The sequence below is a fragment of the Lepisosteus platostomus genome, chromosome 26 (genome assembly GCF_059453375.1).
Source record: "Lepisosteus platostomus isolate fLepPlt1 chromosome 26, fLepPlt1.hap1, whole genome shotgun sequence".
NCBI lineage: Eukaryota > Metazoa > Chordata > Actinopteri > Semionotiformes > Lepisosteidae > Lepisosteus > Lepisosteus platostomus.
In genome coordinates this window covers 5,833,343-5,850,803 of record NC_142636.1, presented here as the reverse complement: position 1 = coordinate 5,850,803, position 17,461 = coordinate 5,833,343, and the positions used below count along the sequence as shown (strand labels likewise).

The 17,461-nt window shown below is 43.9% G+C and overlaps 1 protein-coding gene and 1 pseudogene across 1 annotated transcript; one reads left to right on the top strand and one right to left on the bottom strand.

The window, feature by feature from the left end:
• LOC148639809 (uncharacterized) overlaps positions 1 to 9,969 on the bottom strand; it is a 30,880-nt pseudogene extending 20,911 nt beyond the window's left edge.
• Positions 9,970 to 16,189: 6,220 nt separating this feature from the next.
• LOC148639808 (fish-egg lectin-like) lies at positions 16,190 to 17,182 on the top strand. The gene is made up of 3 exons (XM_088620973.1): positions 16,190 to 16,295; positions 16,475 to 16,817; positions 16,905 to 17,182. Exons 1-3 carry the CDS (start codon positions 16,190 to 16,192, stop codon positions 17,044 to 17,046), a joined length of 591 nt encoding a protein of 196 aa, XP_088477099.1. The 3' UTR covers positions 17,047 to 17,182.
• Positions 17,183 to 17,461: the final 279 nt, after the last annotated feature.

The window sequence follows — 17,461 nt, the reverse complement described above, 5'->3', positions numbered from 1 at the left end:
TTCTGCAGTTCATTCAGAATGACTGCCTGCTCACATTCCACAACATTTTGCTCAAGTGTCGGAAGTTTACTATCCCTGCGTCTAAGCCTTTTATAAACATTCCTAACACTTCCATGTCCTAACTTTTCATTTGCCTTGTGTAATTTTGAGTACTTGAATTTCAGCTACCTACCAATTTATCCAAAACTATTCTGACTATCTTAGAAGCCTTTCATGCACTAACGCCCATGTTTGTGTCACGCCCTCTGCAGCCAGAGGGCGCTCCTTCTCTGACCTGTCCATAGTTTCCGGTCTGCTGTCCTTCCTGTCCCTCTCTTTCCCTTGGGCTATATATTCGGGTCTTGCACTCTGTCCTCGCTCAGCATTGATGTTCGGATGTCCTGAGACCCGCCTAGCACCAGGGTGCCCCTCGTCCGCTCCCTGAGGGCATAGGTTTCTATACGGCATTCCTGAACTCTTTGCACTAATGAGCCCGGGCCTTTTTCCCGTCTCGCCGCTACGCAAATGGGTCTTTTTCTGCTCTCCCGCTCCCCACGGTTAGTCCCTTTGGACGTCCGTGACAGAATGCTGAGCCACCTACTGACCCCGCGAGCGGCGCTTTTTTTTTTGTCTTGCCGCAGTTTTTTTTTTCTTGTTCTCTGGGCTGTTTTTTTTTTTCAGTTCCTCTATTCTAATCACTGGATATCACTCCGATCTTCCGTGCCTGTGAGCGGGTCCTGTACCTGGCTTTCCTCGGGTAGATCACTCCGATATCAGTGATTGAGTGTTGAGCTGGCTTGCCTATTCTTATTACTGGATATCACTCCGAGCTTCTGTGTCTGGAGCGGGTTCTCGTGCCTGGCTCTTCCTGGTCTTTCTCTCTCTGATATCAGTGATAGAATGGTAAGCTTTCTGCTGTTCCTCCATGCCTTTCGCTGGATATCACTCCGGGCATCTGTGTCTGTGAGCGGACTTCGGTCTGGCTTTCCTCAGGTTGTCCACTCCGACATCAGCGTTAGAATGTGAACGTGTCATTTGCCCAGTCTGCGGTATTTTTCCCCGGGATTTTTGTGTTTTTTTTTCTTGTTTCTTGCTTTTTGTTTTGATTTTTTTCTTCCTGGTTTCCCCTCCTTTTTGGTCCCCCCTGCTCTCTGTGTCTCGGAACTGTGGTTCCTACCTGTTTTTGGTTCCTATCTGTCTTGTGTGGTTTGTCTCCCTGGTCCTTCCCAGGTTTTTGTCTGTTGGGTTTGTGCTTGTGTACTTTTTTTGTTTTAAGTCTCCGGAGCTCTTCTCTACCCCCCCTTCCTCCACCCAATAAAGGTTTATACCCGGAGGAAGGGGTAGCATTCGTGCATGAAAGGCTTCTAAGATAGTCAGAATAGTTTTGGATAAATTGGTAGGTATTCAGGTCGACAGATTGCCAGGGGAAAGTTTTTGTAAATATCTTTTGTAATACGCAACCTTCTGTTATTTCTTTTTTTGTATATCTAACTTTTTGCAACTGTTCCTTCATCAGTACTCTTCTCTAGTTGTGCCTTTTCCTTCTCTAACTCACTTTTGTCCAGTTAATTCAAAATGACTGTCTGCTCACATTCCACAACTTTTTGCTCAAGTGTCCGAAGTTTACTAAGCCTTTTATTCACATTCCTAACACTTCCATGTCTTAACTTTTCATTTGCCTTGTATAATTTTGAGAGAGCTTGAATTTCAGCTTCAGCCTTATAAAGCAGAAGTCCTCCATTTTTTTCCTTCTCTAACCTAGCTCTTTAATCATCTAGTTTCCTGCATTCCTCCAGAAATCTATGTACATTTTTAAACTGTGCTCCTAATAATAATAATCAACTTTATTTATAGAGCACCTTTCATACAGATAGCAGCTCAAAGTGCTTTACAAACCAAGTGTAAAAACAAAATCTTAAAATTAAGAGATATACTTTTAGTTGTAAAGGAAAAAACGGTAATACAGTAAAGCAACATAAATGTCAATTTATGCTTGAAAAAGAAATAGAAATTAGGAAGGTCGTAATAGAATAAGAACAATAAAAGATAAATAAAAAAGAAAGATAATTAGAAAGAACAGAGAACCATTTTAACTAAAAGCTAAATTAAAAAGTGTTTTTTAAAATAATGTACCGAGCTTGACTACCTGATAAAGAGTGGTAGTGAGTTCCATAATTTAGAAACATAAAAACAAAAAGCAGCCTCTCCACTCTTTCTGTATTTCACATGTGGTATCTGCAGAAGGCCAGTATTTGCAGATCTCAGGTCACATATAGGAACATATAAAGACAGACATTCAGTAAGGTACATAGGTGCTAGGCCGTTTAGAGCTTTAAAAGCAAGTAAAAGAACTTTAAAATCTATCCTAGAAAATACAGGTGACCAGTGAGGATCTTTCAAAACAGGAGTGATATGTGTTCTCTTTCTTGTTTTTGTTAGGATCTGTGCTGCTGCATTTTGAACAAGTTGGGATTTATTGTTTTCTTGGGAAGCCCACTAAACAGAGCATTACAATAATCGATTCTACTGGTAACAAATGCATGGACAGATTTAACACATGAAGCAAAAGAGCCCAATTTATCCTGCAAGAGTTCTTTCTGACTTTTAGTACCCAATATCAGTATTTCAGTCTTGTCTTGATTAACTGTAGAACATTTTGGAACATCTACTGAGAAATATCTAACACACAGACGATTAGTCTGTTGATGGAGTTTTTATCTTCAGATGGAATAGAGATATACAGTTGTATATCATCGTTGTAGCTATGAAATTGATCCCATGGTTCCTAATTACATTACCTAAAGGTAACATACATAATGAAAAGAGCAGAGGTCCTAAAATGGAACCCTGCGGAACTCCAAAAGAAATGTCAAAATGTTTTGATGATTGATTTCCCAAAGCAACAAAAAATGATCTATTCTTCAAATAAGATTTAAGCCATTCTAAAACCAACCCTGAAAGACCTACCCAGTTTTCAAGTCGGTTGATCAGAATCTTGTGATCAACTGTATTGAAAGCTGTACTGAGATCAAGTAAAACCAAATTATGTTTATCGGCACTCAGTCTCAGGTCATTCACAACATGGACCAATGCCCTTTCTGTACTATGGTTAGAACGAAAACCTGACTGAAGTTACTCAAAAAAAATGTTAGAGACCAGATATTTTTTTAATTGAATAAAAACAACTTTCTCCAAAATTTTCTTTAAAAAAGGAAAATTTGAAATAGGTCTAAAATTGCTAATAACATAATAACTCCAGCTGACAGAGAGCAATTTACAATAGTAAAAACATTATCTTGCACACAATCAAAAACCTTCTTAAACAGAGTTGTAGGAACAGGGTCAAGATCACATGTGGAGGTTGTCTGTAACAGTTTTAAGTGTCTGAAGATTAATAACAGAGAAAAGATGTCATAACAGATGTAGGTGGCTGATCAGGACAATTGATGAAACTCGTTGTGGTTGTCTGAGCTATATTCTGTCTAATCAATTATTTTATCTTGGAAATGAATTGCAAACATCTTCACATTTTATAGAAGATACATCATAAGAAAAAATACGAGAAAAAGTAAGGTTTATTAAACTGTCTATAATGGGGAAAAAAGTACTATGAAAAGGTGTTGGGCAATACCTTTCGGTCTACTGCAGTGCTCTTTGTGGCAGCCTGAGCATTCCGAGTGACAGGACCTGCAAGAGCTGATTATTAAAGGTGACGTCTTGGCAAGGTGACGGAAGCCTGTCAAAGGTTCTTCATGCGCCGCCCAGCTTTCCAATAGAATTTCAAAGGGGAACTGCAGTCCCAGTTTCTCAGACCGGTTAGTAAATCTCTGTAGCAAAATGAATTGATTAACGGCATAGAAAACATTGACAAATATCGAATTAACCACAAAATCATGAACGTTTTGAAAGTTCTGTAAGTCGCCATATTGTCACAAACCCCTGTTCTCTCCATGGGGAGAGCAAGACTTCATATGAATTGTGCCGTGAAGCGGCCCTTCATGCTCACTAGTCACTAAAATGATACATGTACTGTGAGGTACGAGTGAATACGTACAGGTTGTGCTGCAGGCATTTGACCACAGAAAGTTTCCAGTGTGATCTGCATTCAGAATTAACAAGTAACTTCAATTTATCAGCTAGACTGTCTTGATGTCGAGAGCAATATTTCGGTTGAATCGCAGGTGTTGGGCATTTCTGGAAATTTTATCTATTTTGTGATGTACACAGTAACTTGTAAAGCCTCCAGCTTACATCTGACTTTTATTGTGGTTTGAAATAAACTCATCAATGCTGATAGTTTCTAAGCTCTAAATATAAAAATGTGTTACAGTTCCCCTTTAAAGGAATACCAGAGATCGATGGTATAATGTTTACTTTCTATTCATATGTTGTCAGTTTCTAGAATAACATATCTCAGCAATCTGTGACTTTCTGAAGAAGGTAGAACCACAGGTAGAAGGTATTGAGCACATCTACAGTACCACTGCACTCAGTGTGTTCGAGAGCAGCTACAGACACACATGGGAGGCAATCAGGTCCACAGCAGAATGAGCAAACAGTATGAAATTACTGCACAGCTATGAGGACTGACAACGATTCTCTCACACTACAGCATGACAGGACCATCTCAACAAGAGAAGAGAGATTCTGTATTTCACATGTGGTATCCGCAGAAGGCCAGTATTTGCAGATCTCAGGTCACGTATAGGAACATATAAAGACAGAAACTCAGTAGGTTACATAGGTGCTAGGCCGTTTAGAGCTTTAAAAGCAAGTAAAAGAACTTTAAAATCTATCCTAGAAAATACAGGTGACCAGTGAGGATCTTTCAAAACAGGAGTGATATGTGTTCTCTTTCTTGTTTTTGTTAGGATCCGTGCTGCTGCATTTTGAACAAGTTGTAAGAGATTTATTGTTTTCTAGGGAAGTCCACTAAACAGAGCATTACAAAAATTGAATCTACTGGTAACAAATGCATGGACAGATTTAACACATGAAGCAAAAGAGCCCAATTTATCCTGCAAGAGTTCTTTCTGAATTTTAGTACCCAATATCAATATTTCAGTCTTGTCTTGATTAACTGTAGAAAATTTTGGGACATCTACTGAGAAATATCTAACACACAGCCGATTAGTCCGTTTGACGGAGTTTTGATCTTCAGATGGAACAGAGATATACAGTTGTATATCATCGTGTAGCTATGAAATTGATCCCACGGTTCTTAATTACATTACCTAAAGGTAACATATATAATGAAAAGAGCAGAGGTCCTAAAATGGAACCCTGCTGAACTCCACAAGAAATGTCAAAATGATTTTGATGATTGATTTCCCAAAGCAACAAAAAACTGTCTATTCATCAAATAAGATTTAAGCCATTCTAAAACCAACCCTGAAAGACCTACCCGGTTTTCAAGTGGGTTGATCAGAATCTTGTGATCAACTGTATTGAAAGCTGTACTGAGATCAAGTAAAACCAAATTATGTTTATCGGCACTCAGTCTCAGGTCAATTTGCTAACAACAGGATCCATATTAGTCTTTTTTAGTAGAGGCTTCACCAAGGCAGTCTTGACCAGCTGACACAGAGCAATATACAATAGTAAAAACATGATCTTGCACACAATCAAAAACCTTCTTAAAAAGAGTTGTAGGAACAGGGTCTAGATCACATGTGGAAGATGTCTGTAACAGTTTTAAGTGTCTGAAAATTAATAACAGAGAAAGATGTCATAACAGATGTAGGTGACTGGTCAGGACAATCGCAGAGACTCATCGTGGTTGTCTGAGCTATATTAAAAAATATAAAATAACATCCGGCGATGCGCTCAGTGTGTTAGAGAGCAGCTGCAGACACACAGGGGAGGCAATCAGGTCCACAGCAGAATGAGCAAACACACCCACACACCACACTATGCAGCTGAAATAACTGCACAGCAATGAGAACTGACAACAATTCTCTCACACTACAGCATGACAGGACCACCTCAACAAGAGAAGAGAGATTATTCTCTTGATTCCACAGCAACCAAGGAGAGGAAGCACAAGACAGCTGTCACTGCATTTGAATGACATGCCATTACCTAACAGAGGAAGAAGATCACTTTCCTTGTCTGTGCCCCCTCCCTCTCACTGTGTGTGTTAACAATCCCCTTTCTCACTACATACCACAATCAGCCCATCCTGCCACTGCTGGAAATTCTGAAACACAACACACGAAAAACTCAGCACTTAGATAAGGGCTGCAGCAGCTCAGAGCTTATTGAGGGAGAACAGCTGTAACTGAGCATAAGAAAACACTGATGAGTGACATTAAAGACATCCTGGTGTTGATAAATGTAAATCTCCCATCTGATATGCTGTATCCTGTACAGTTCTGGACAATGGGATGGAGATCTGCTCAGGTAATGCTGCCATTGGGACAAAACCTGTGCTCTTCAGAAGATATGACACTGATTCTAATGCAACACTGAAAGATTCCAAATCTGATTAATCCTCTAAACGCACCTAAAACTCCCAGAGAGAAATCATATAATTCTGCTACAGACTTCGTGGTGTACTCTCGGGAGCAGCTGAGTGCTCTCTCAGACATATCTCTTCGCAGATCTGTCCTGTTGTGCTGTGGGGTACCTGAGAGAGCCTGGCCAGGGGCGGGATGAGAGGCTCCTAGACACTGGGCAGCTGGGGGTGGGTCACTGGGCCCAGGGACTGCAGGATGCTCAGGCACTCAGTCCCACCTCTGTGCGGCTGGGATGCTCCAAGCTGGCAAGCAGATGTCAGCACAGAACTTCAGCTCGGGCCTGCACATCACTGCTGGGTATCAGTGTACACGGCTGCTGTCTACACTGAATACTGAATCACTGGCTTCACTGATGCACTTTTTCCCCCAGTTCACACTGGATCAAGAAAGGAATCACCCCCACTGGCCCAGTCTTCCCACTCTGGCTGGTTGTGGGTAGAGAAGCTGTGCACTACTGTTCAAGTCTTACGTTAGGGGGCCTTGTGTGCTCTGCTAGTTGAGGCCTCACTTACCAGAAGTCTCACCATGAAGATGTCCGGTGAGGCCAGGAAATCTGAAACACACAGACATTGACATCAAAAGGGAGCACATTAAACCCAACTAGACTCAGCGCATCCAGTTTCTGGAAATAAGAACTTTAAGAAATAAGTGGCAACATGTCCACTTTATTACACTGACTCTCCCCACCTAGAGAGAATCTGTTCTCTAAATGATGTGGCATACTTTCTCTAAACTGAGGAAATCTCAGGTGTCTCAATGCATTTTGATAAAAATTCAAGATTTAGATGAAACTCAAGACTGGGCGAACACCCAGAGGAGGAAATTTCACGTAGACAACTGCAGGGCACTTCTGTGCTTTGTAAAGACAAAATATAAATCCTAAATGGGAAACACTGAGCTAGAAAAGGCTACCGCTGAAAAAGACTTGAGTGTTAATGTTGCCACATCATTTGTTACTTCTAGATGATGTGGAGAAGCCAAAAGGAGAGACAAAATTTGGAAGTACATTTCAGAACGAGTTCAAGAGACACTTCTTCACCTAAATCATTGTGGGAGCATTGAACAAGGTTCTCGAACTTGTAAATGAAGCCTTCTCTCGCTTATAAGCTGATAACTAAAACAACTTTTTTTTTAATGTGACACAACTATTCTTGTTACTGACCCCTGATATAGGCTGACCTGATACAGTTTTTTTCACAGTTAAGGATTTAAAATGCTTCAAAATTCAAAACGTGGAATTTTTATATACTTAAAGCTTTTCTTTAACTTGGCCATTCAGCTATCAATTTTAGAATTTGATGAAGTGAGGGACACCCTCTCCCTTGTGGCTCCACACAGTCCCAGAACCAAGGAGCAAATTTGCTCTGGACTGGACTGCAACACTTCATCTGATCCCCAATACTAACCAAGCTCATAACTCCTCCAGGTGAGGAACTTCAGCAGGTACGACCAAAGCAGCACCACTTTCTAAAGAAACACAGTGAAAGAGGAAGAAAGGATACGGGAAGAGATAATAGACAACAACAGTCTAACAACATTCTGCCTGAGCATCGAGCTGGAAGAGGTTTCCAGTCTCAGGTGGCAGAGACTGTAGACAGAGGCACTTACTTCAGTCACACTATCATCGGCACACCAGCAGGCCAGCACAGCCTCAAAGCTCTGCCTCACAGTGTTGCTGCTCACACTCTGCTCGGCCTGAACACACAGAAACACACACATTATCCCACTGGGTGTGGAGCAGGGACGTGCTCATGCTGTGCAAGAAGAGGGAAAGCCAAACACTTGGGATGGACTGACAGTTCTCAGGGCGCTGCTCAACAGGAAGTCCAAGGTTTTATTTCATGTTCATTCTGGAACATTACTGACAAAGAACCGTAAACTGCAGCTCCATACCTGGGTGGTGTCGTCTGCAAGGGCACAGTTCTTTACTATGTACTCCAGAGCTATGAATGTGCCCCCCAGCCCCAGGTAGCCCTTCTGCCCCATTGCAATCAGGACCTGCGACTCCAGATACTTCACCTGAGGACAGGAATCACAGCACATCGTCACAGAGGACCAGTCTGCACACGCCGAGACACACAAACACCCTCACACCTTCCACACACCTCAGGAGTACTTCACACATTCCCAGGTGCAGCAGAATACAGAGCACAGACACATGGCAGCACAGTGAGGCCATCTTCTTGCCTCATCTCTAATGATGTTGACACTTTAAAAACTTTATTATATTGGACTTGATTATGCTGAATCAGATGTTTTGTTAATTGTTTTTTTTTTTCAGTTTTATTGTAAAACAAGCACCATCATTAAAATAAATGGTATGCAGGTTATGACCCCATGTGAAATCAATAGCTGTGATTTTAAATCTGGTATAGAATCAGGTCATTATGAGAAGGCTGTGGAGAAGACTAACTCCACATTCAACACAAAATGAATCCCCTGAGCTATCAACCTCTGAGAGAATCCAGAAGAATCCAGAGTGCTTTCTGATATGTACAGCAGCTCAGAAAGGTTCCATTCACTGCAGGGCGGCTCAGTTGTTTTACACTTCATCTAGAAGGCTGATTTGAAGTCTTATGTCTCCAATCATATCAAAGCAGGTATTTCGTGGGCAGCCCACACTGGAACAGATGTTCCACCACCACAAGCTTGAAGGTCTTTACCTTGAAGGTTCAGTGCTGGAGGGGTCTTTGTAAACCCCTCCAGCACTGAACCGAAACTCACAAGTGAGTTAATGGAGATCCAAGACAGACTGTGAATCCCATGATTGTGGCACAGTCCTGTATGAGCTCCAGATTGAACCCCACGTGCTCATCTCTTTACATCTGGACTGGCAGATCAACGTTGAGAGAATCAGTGGGATGTCTTGCTTAAGACAGGGGTGACCTTCTACCTTAAACAGGGTAACAAGCAGCTACAACGCATCTAAGAAGATAGTGCTGTGTTAGTGGCAGCCTGCTACAGCAGCTCTGTGTCTTTTTGTTGTCTTTTTGTTTCTTTCAGTTAGTTAATGGTAGTGTGTTAGTGTTTTTTCTTCATACCCTTGCCGGCAACTAGATTTGCGATCACAACATGATGGATGCTAGGAAAGCGGAGATACTTTTTCTTGTTTTTTCTGATACTCGGACCACTGTTTCTATTGGGTTGCAATGCCGATAGCTACAAAGGCATTGTCTACACGCGGAACCAGCTGATCGCGCTAACGCATCCGGCTCTACTCACTGGAGAGAAGCCATCAGTTCCAGAGTAGCTGAGGAGGAGAAGCCGAGGCTGTAGGGCTGGTGTGACGCGAAAGGCAAAGAGAAGGAGATTTAAACCCTATCTTCCTTCGATCATCATGGGAAATGTGAGGTCCTTAGTGAACAAGATGGACGAACTGGGAGCATTGGTGAGGAGCCAGAGGGAGTATAGAGATCATGTGTTTTACCGAGACGTGGCTGCAGGAACTTATTCCGGACTCGAATGTTACCATCGGCGGCTTTCAGCCGGTGCGGGCGGACAGAAACACAGAGTGCGGTAAGAGGAAAGAAGGGGGCTCGCTCTGCTTCTCAACAACAGATGGTGTAATCCTGGACATATTCATGTAAAGAAGCGCTTCTGTAACCCGGACATTGAACTGGTTGCCATAGGACTGCGTCCATACTATCTGCCGCTGGAGTTTACATGCACCATCTTTGTTGTTGTTTACATTCCACCAACAGCAAACGCAGAGGCTACAAACAAAGCACCCTAGTGCTTTTATAGCTATTTCAGGGGACTTAAACCATGTCTCTATTTCCATCACATTGCCTACTTTCCACCAGTTTGTTAAGTCCCCGATCAGAGAAAACAAAACACTGGACTTATTATATGCCAATGCTAAGGATGCATATAGTTCCAGAGCCCTTCCCCCCCTTGGCAGATCAGATTACAACCTTGTCTTGCTTACACCACTATACACGCCTATTGTCCAGCGCCAACCTGCGGGCATTAGGACTGTGAGGAGATGGTCTTAGGAGGCTATGGAGGATCTACATGGTGGTCTGGAAGCTACCAACTGGGATGTGCTGTGCGACCCACATGGGGACAACATAAACAACATGGTGGACTGTGTCACTGACTACATTAACTTCTGCGTACACAACACCATCCCCACCAAAGATGTACTGTACACTGCTTTTCCAATAACAAACCCTGGATCACCAGCGACCTGAAGGCTCTTCTGAATGAGAAGAAGAGAGCCTTTAGGAGGGGGGATAAGGAAGAGATCAAGCGTGTACAGAGGGAACTAAAGCAGAAGTTTAGAGAGAACAAGGACGCCTGCAGGAGGAAGGTAGAGGACAAGCTGTAAAGGAATAGGGTGAGGGACATATGGAGGAGCATGAGAGAGATCATTGGCTTCAAACAGGCTGGGGGTGCAACGGAGGGGAACCTGGAGATGCCCAACAAGTTGAACCAGTTTTTAACAGGTTTGATTCAGGGTCCTCTGTGGCTCAACACCCATCCCTCACAGCCACACGCTCCCTAAGCCTTCACAGCTGCGACTGCCCAACACCTCCTCCATCCCCCACAATCATGGCCGCCTACAGCTACAACCCCCGACAGCAACTCAGCCCCCCATCCCCCACAGCTGCCACTCTCCAACACCTCCGCCGTTAACACCTGCAGCACCTACAGCGCTATGAGCACCATCCCCCAGGCCAGGCTGACCATCACGGCTGACCAGGTGAAGAGGGAGCTGAAGAGGCTTCACCAGGGTAAGGCCACAGGTCCAGATGACGTCTGTCCCAGAGTTTTGAGGGCTTGTGCGGATCAGCTGAGTGGAGTGCTCCACCGACTGTTCAACTTGAGACTGCGCTTGGAGAGAGTCCCTGTGCTCTGGAAGACATCATGCCTGGTCCCGGTACCAAAGAAAGGGTGCCCCTCTGTCCTCAATGACTACAGACCAGTAGAGCTGACTTCTCACATCATGAAGGCACTGGAGAGGCTGGTCTTATCCCACCTGAGATCTCTAGATATTTTATCACTGGACACCCTACAGTTTGCCTACCAGCCCAGTTTTGGTGTGGAGGTTGCAATCATCTACATGCTGCTAAGGGCCTACTCACACCTGGACAAGGCTGGCAGCACTGTAAGGATTATTTTTTTTTACTTCTCCAGTGCCTTCAATACTATCCAGCCCTTACTTCTAAGGAGGAAGCTGGAGGAGATACAAGTCGGTGCCTCCATGATCTTGTGGATCACTGACTATCTGACAGGCAGACCACAGTCTGTGAGACTTCAGAACTGTGTGTCTGAACAGGTAGTAAGTAACACAGGGGCTCCTCAGGGACAGTTCTTTCTCCATTCCTCTTCACCCTCTATACTTTGGACTTTAAATACAACTCAGAGTCATGCCACCTGCAGAAGTTCTTAGATGTGGTGCAATTGTGCAATTGTGGTGTAGGCATCCTCTCATGAGGAACCAATAAATGTAGGGGTTTTATGCATTTACTGGGACAATTATTAATTGTAGCATTAAGTCACAAAATGATTCTTTGATGGCTATTATAAGACCGACCCAGAGGGATACTCAGCAACGCACACACGGATACTAATAAACGACAATACATTTATTAATACATAAAATGTGCATATAAACATAACATATCTTATTGTGAGGGTTAGCAGAATACAAAAGGTATATATTCAATCATGAAGAGTTACAAACCTAGAGGGAGATACGTTCAGTATATCATTCATTTAGACCGTTTCGTAAATGAACTTGGATTACAACTTCTACACTAAATACTCAAAAGCAAGTACATCACTCATAGGAATTAAATTGATATAATCTCAGGTTGAGTTTAACAATTGAATTCTCGAGCTGTAATGCAGAATGTTGAATACTCATCCAATCTGTGTGGATTCAGATCTCCCGCGGACACAAACAGCAGCAGGCTTGTTGCTGTGTCCAATCGGCGTTCTCTGGCTCGGTGCCAGGCAGTGCTGGTTCAGCGAGAGAGAAGTGGGAGAGATTTCTGCTGCGGTGCGCTGCTGATGCTCTCTGAAGACCGGCTAGTTAGTGTTGGCTGAAACTAGCAGAGTTTGTGCACAGGAGAAAAGTGACTGTGGGTCCAAGCAGGTCACACTCTTTAGACATTAAGAGCACCGGTTCGTTCCTGATGTAGCGCAAGTCCTGAATCCACAGATTCAGCTGTCCGTGGTTCAGTTGTTGATCAGGCGAGCTTTCACGGTGGGTTCACGAGGCTTGCTGCTGGGCTAACCTCGGGTGGATCCTTTGGTTACGCACTGGCAACCTCCGTTCTCGACTCTTAGAACAAAATGAAGTTCTGACTCTCGGACACACTGGCCGTTACGTGGTGGTCTGAGCTGAGTCTGAGGATGTCCAGGAGGAGCCCCGAGGAAGCCCTGTGCTGCCTGTTTTACCTGGAGGAGCTACGGTCGTTCATTGGTTGAAAGTTCTGTGGGCATTCGAGACCCACGTAGGGTTAACCTGCCCTACCAGTTCCTGATTGGCTGAGGATGGGTAACAATGCACTCTGACCTTAGGGTTTTAAACAACTTTGAATAAGACTCTCCCAGACAGTAAGACGCAAGAGATGACCATTTATTAGGGTTGCTGGAGAATCTCAGCTTTGGGAGTTGTTCCTTATCAGGACACTCTATCGGCTAGAAAAACACCTTGAATGTGAACCAACTGGAATGGCCTCTCTGTATCCAGCACCACTGAGATGAAGGAGAGAGGGACTGGCAAGGGAGCAGCAAACTTAATTCCTGTATTTTAATAAGCCTTGCCGCTTCAGTGAGATGTATCAAGAGTGGGCAGGAGGAAGAGTGCAGAGGAAGAAGTCAGCAGCTTTGTGGAGTGGTGTGGGGAGAACCACCTGCAATTGAATGTAACAAAGACGAAGGAACTGGTGGTAGATTTCAGGAAAAAAAGCGTCAAACATACTCCTGTCTATATCCATGGGAGTGGCGTGGAGATGGTGGACTCGTACAAGTACCTGGGAGTGCACATTGACGATGGAATGGTCTAAGAACATCGAGGCCATCTACAAGAAGGGTCAGAGTCGACTTTACTTCTTGAGGAGGCTCAGGTCCTTCAATGTATGTAGTAAGATGCTACATATGTTCTATCAGTTGGTGGTGGCAAGCGCCATTTTCTACGCAGTGGTATGCTGGGGCTCTGGGACTAGAGCAGGGGATTCTAACAGGCTGAACAAGCTCATCAGAAAAGCAAGCTCCGTCATTGGGTCTGGCCTGGACCCCCTGGAAGTAGTGGCCAAGAGGATAATGGTGTCCAAACTAGAGGCCATCATGGACAACGTCTCCCATCCCCTCTATGACATGCTTGTGAGATTGAAGAGCACGTTCTGCAATAGACTGATCGAACCACGGCGCGACAGGGAGCGCTACAGGAGGTCATTCTTGCCTTCTCCCATAAGACTGTACAACACATCCACTGTGTGTCTGGGCAGGGCCAACATTGACAGGGACCTGTTTCTGGACTGAACAGTAAACGGATACAGCTGTGCTTTTTCTTTTTCCTGTTTAAAACCGTTTTTGGGCAATATATGCCAGGGATCTGTGCAATACATTTATATTCATATTTATATTGTGCAATACGACTTTTTTGTGTACTGTTCTGTTCTTTGTGTATTCTGGACTGTGAGTAACTCTTTGTAGTGCACTTCTCATTGTACTGATTGTACTGTATGTATTGTATTATTATTATTGTATCATTCGTTACACTGTTGCTGTGTTAAGCTGCTGTTGCACTGCAATTTCTCTCACGGGATCAATAAAGTATCAATCTATCTACTTCTTTTGAATGGCCACACTTTCTCCAACTGCAATTTTTTAATCATTGACATAACTTTTTACATCCATGTAAACTACTTTGAAAAGCCAGGATGCCTTTCTAAATTGGTAGCAAACTGGTCCCTGTCTTGGAATTTAATCAAAGACGAGCCAGGAGAGGTGTTCTCATTCACTCAGTAAGGCATTTATTCATATTGCGCAATAGGGAAAAACAGCAACCACCAGTCTGTGCAGCAAGTGAGAGCTGATTTTCAAAGTAAAATAGGAAAAGGTCCCTTATTTTACACACTTAGCTGATGCAACACCTCAACTTGTTTACTTCATTATGGTAGGTTGGTAAAACAAAGACAGGCGAGACAGTCATTTTCCAGTCCTTATAGGTCTTAGGCTTAGGACAGAGAAGACAGCTACGTGCAGTTACCCATCGCCTTTTTGCTGGGACAGAGATCAACATATTCTTAGAACATCCCATGGCCTTGACTCGCTGGGTACAATCACACTTTGTTCTAAGAATCCAGCTGCTTTTACAACACAGCTCAGCTCTGGACATATTTAGGATAAAACACTTTTTTTCAGTAACTTTCCATTACATCCCATAGAGAAAATCCGCATGGAAGACATGCAAGCTCCACACAGCAGGAAATTCAGTTGGACATCAACCGCAGGAACTGTGAGGCTGCAGTCCTTAATCCACACCACTGTGCTGGTCACTTGTGAATTAAGTGCTTTAAGAGCTACACTATCATTAATTCCCCATTCTGAATGCAGGAACTTGTGCTTTCATAGATTTTAATTATCACTAATCCTCTCCCACATGACATTAACTGAGAAAACAAGACTGGACTTTGAATATTTCAATCTAGTACCCAGATATTTTCCTCTAAGTGCTCATAAAAATTTAACCTTTAATCTGGGAGATCAAATCTGAAATGAAAAAAATATCTCTTGCCAAAGAGCAAGAGTAACCAAACATTCAGCTTTACAATGAAACTATTTGTCTCGTTATCTAATTTAGACCATCCCTGACCTGCACTAGTGGAGGATGTCACTGCTGGTATTAGTACTAATCCAGCTCATGACTATCTGAAGCACTGGGCTTCAATTTCAGTTCTTGTTGCCATGATTCCTAAACCCTGAGGATAAGGTCTATGGAAAGAATTTAATTAATGATGTCTTCTGTAATTGATACTTGAGTGATTCAATCAGCAGCTCATTATGGTTCAGAATTTAACACCTTGTTAGACAGGTGTGTGTAGGAGCTGAAGCCCAGCAGTCTTGAGTATATAAAGGCCACTGTGGGGGTTTATACCATACATGAGGTTTGTGTGGTTACTCATCAACATGGAAGGGAGAGGCTGTGTGTTGTGTTTGCTTGTAGGATTCTTTCTATGTAAGGTTTGGGTTTATTACTTTGACTGAAAGGAGCAACACAAAGGTAGATGGGAGGATTAACTGCATGCTGCTAGTATTTAAGGATTTCAGTATAGTTATTTGATCTTGAGTATGGTGTTAAATCCATGACTTGGATGTTTTGTATGCTCTTGAAGTTCTGCAAACCTTTGAGTCTCTGTACATTGAGCTCTGTTCACTTGTGGTCATTTCTGATTCATTAACGCCCTATTGGCTTGTTTCTTCTGTCCTCATATGTTGACTTAGTCCCTCAGTGTTGGATGCTCATGGTCCTATGTTGCCCTCAGCCCAGGCTGCTTCCACATGATCATTGACCCAGTGGTGTCCTCTCCTTCCCGGTATCTGTGGCTGAAGCCCTGCAGTGTCGGGCTGTGCCTAGCAGTCTGAAGCAGATAGATGCTGGTGCGGGAAGGGTGTGTGGAGTTGACAATGCAGACAACCTGGTCAGCTACCAGGGCAACAGCTGGGTCTCTCTGGCCATGAAGGGGAAACATGTGAGTGTGGGGCCAGCAGGGCTCTGGAGTGTGAGTCTCGCCAGTCTTGTGTTCAAGTGGCTTCGGGGAAGGTGGATCCCAGTGCAACCAGGTGAGGCTGCAGCTGATCTATATGGGTTAGAAATGATGGCTTTCAAGTTTATCCATGGGTAGTGGCTGCTTTCAGCCAGAACATCTTTCACTCGTCAAGTGTTCATGACCTCGTGCTGAGGAATGAGCACTGCACTGCCCCTTGCTGAGAACAGCTGTATTTCTTGCTCTCCTCTGCAGGCTCCCTCATCCAGATTGATGCAGGTGGAGACAAGTTTGTGGTTGGTGTCAATGCTGCCAATTCCATCTTCTGCCTGAACAGTGGGCCTATGCTGCAGTATGCTGGCCAGGGCAACATCCCCTGGATTCCTGTTGTGGGCTCCCTCAAGTACTATTCCTGTGGGCCTTTTGGCTGCTGGGGAGTGAACAGGTTGGACCGGATCTTCGTCAAGCTGGATGTGAGTGGGGATTCCTGCAAAGGCTCTGACAGGTGGTACCCCATTCAGGGCTCCCTGTCCCTGGTGGAGGTGGGCTCAGATGGCAGTGTGTATGGGGTGAACAGGAATGGAGTGGTCTTCAAGAGGTGAGCTGGGGGAGGGTTTAATGCACATGGTTGCCTGAATGACTGTCCTAATTCTGGGCTGCTCTAACCCTGAGCCTTTTCCTGCAGGCTTGGTGTTGATGCCTGTAACCCCTTTGGCAGGAGCTGGTGGGCTCTAAGGGCAGCTGGTGTGGCCAGGCATGTGTCCTATGACCGAGGGATCCTCTGGGTTGTGTGCAAAGATGGCCGAGTCCAGAGGTGCCAGGTCTGAGCAGCCTGTGTGGTCTGGTCCTGAGTGGAAAGTGACCGACATGACTGGGCTGCATGAAGGATTCAGAGTGGAATGAGGCACTAATGCCCGTCTGGGGTTTTCACTGTGCTGCAATAAAAATGCCTGAAAGACCCTGTTCTTCTGTGGTGTCTAATTCTGTGACTTCAAATAGTTTAATGAACTTAAAACCAGTCCTCCTGATTTAATGAGGAAGACTACCTGGGATGTTACATTAAGCATTAATATCCAGACCTGTAAGCCCTCTTCTCACATGGTCCTTTGCCTGTAATAAGCTAATAATGAAACGTATCCTGTCTCTTTCCACAGTGGCTTATGCCCAGTTTTGGGCATGACTGGATTAACGAAAATGCTACCATGTTTCTTGGGGGGCATCACTGATCGGTCTTTTCCAGTG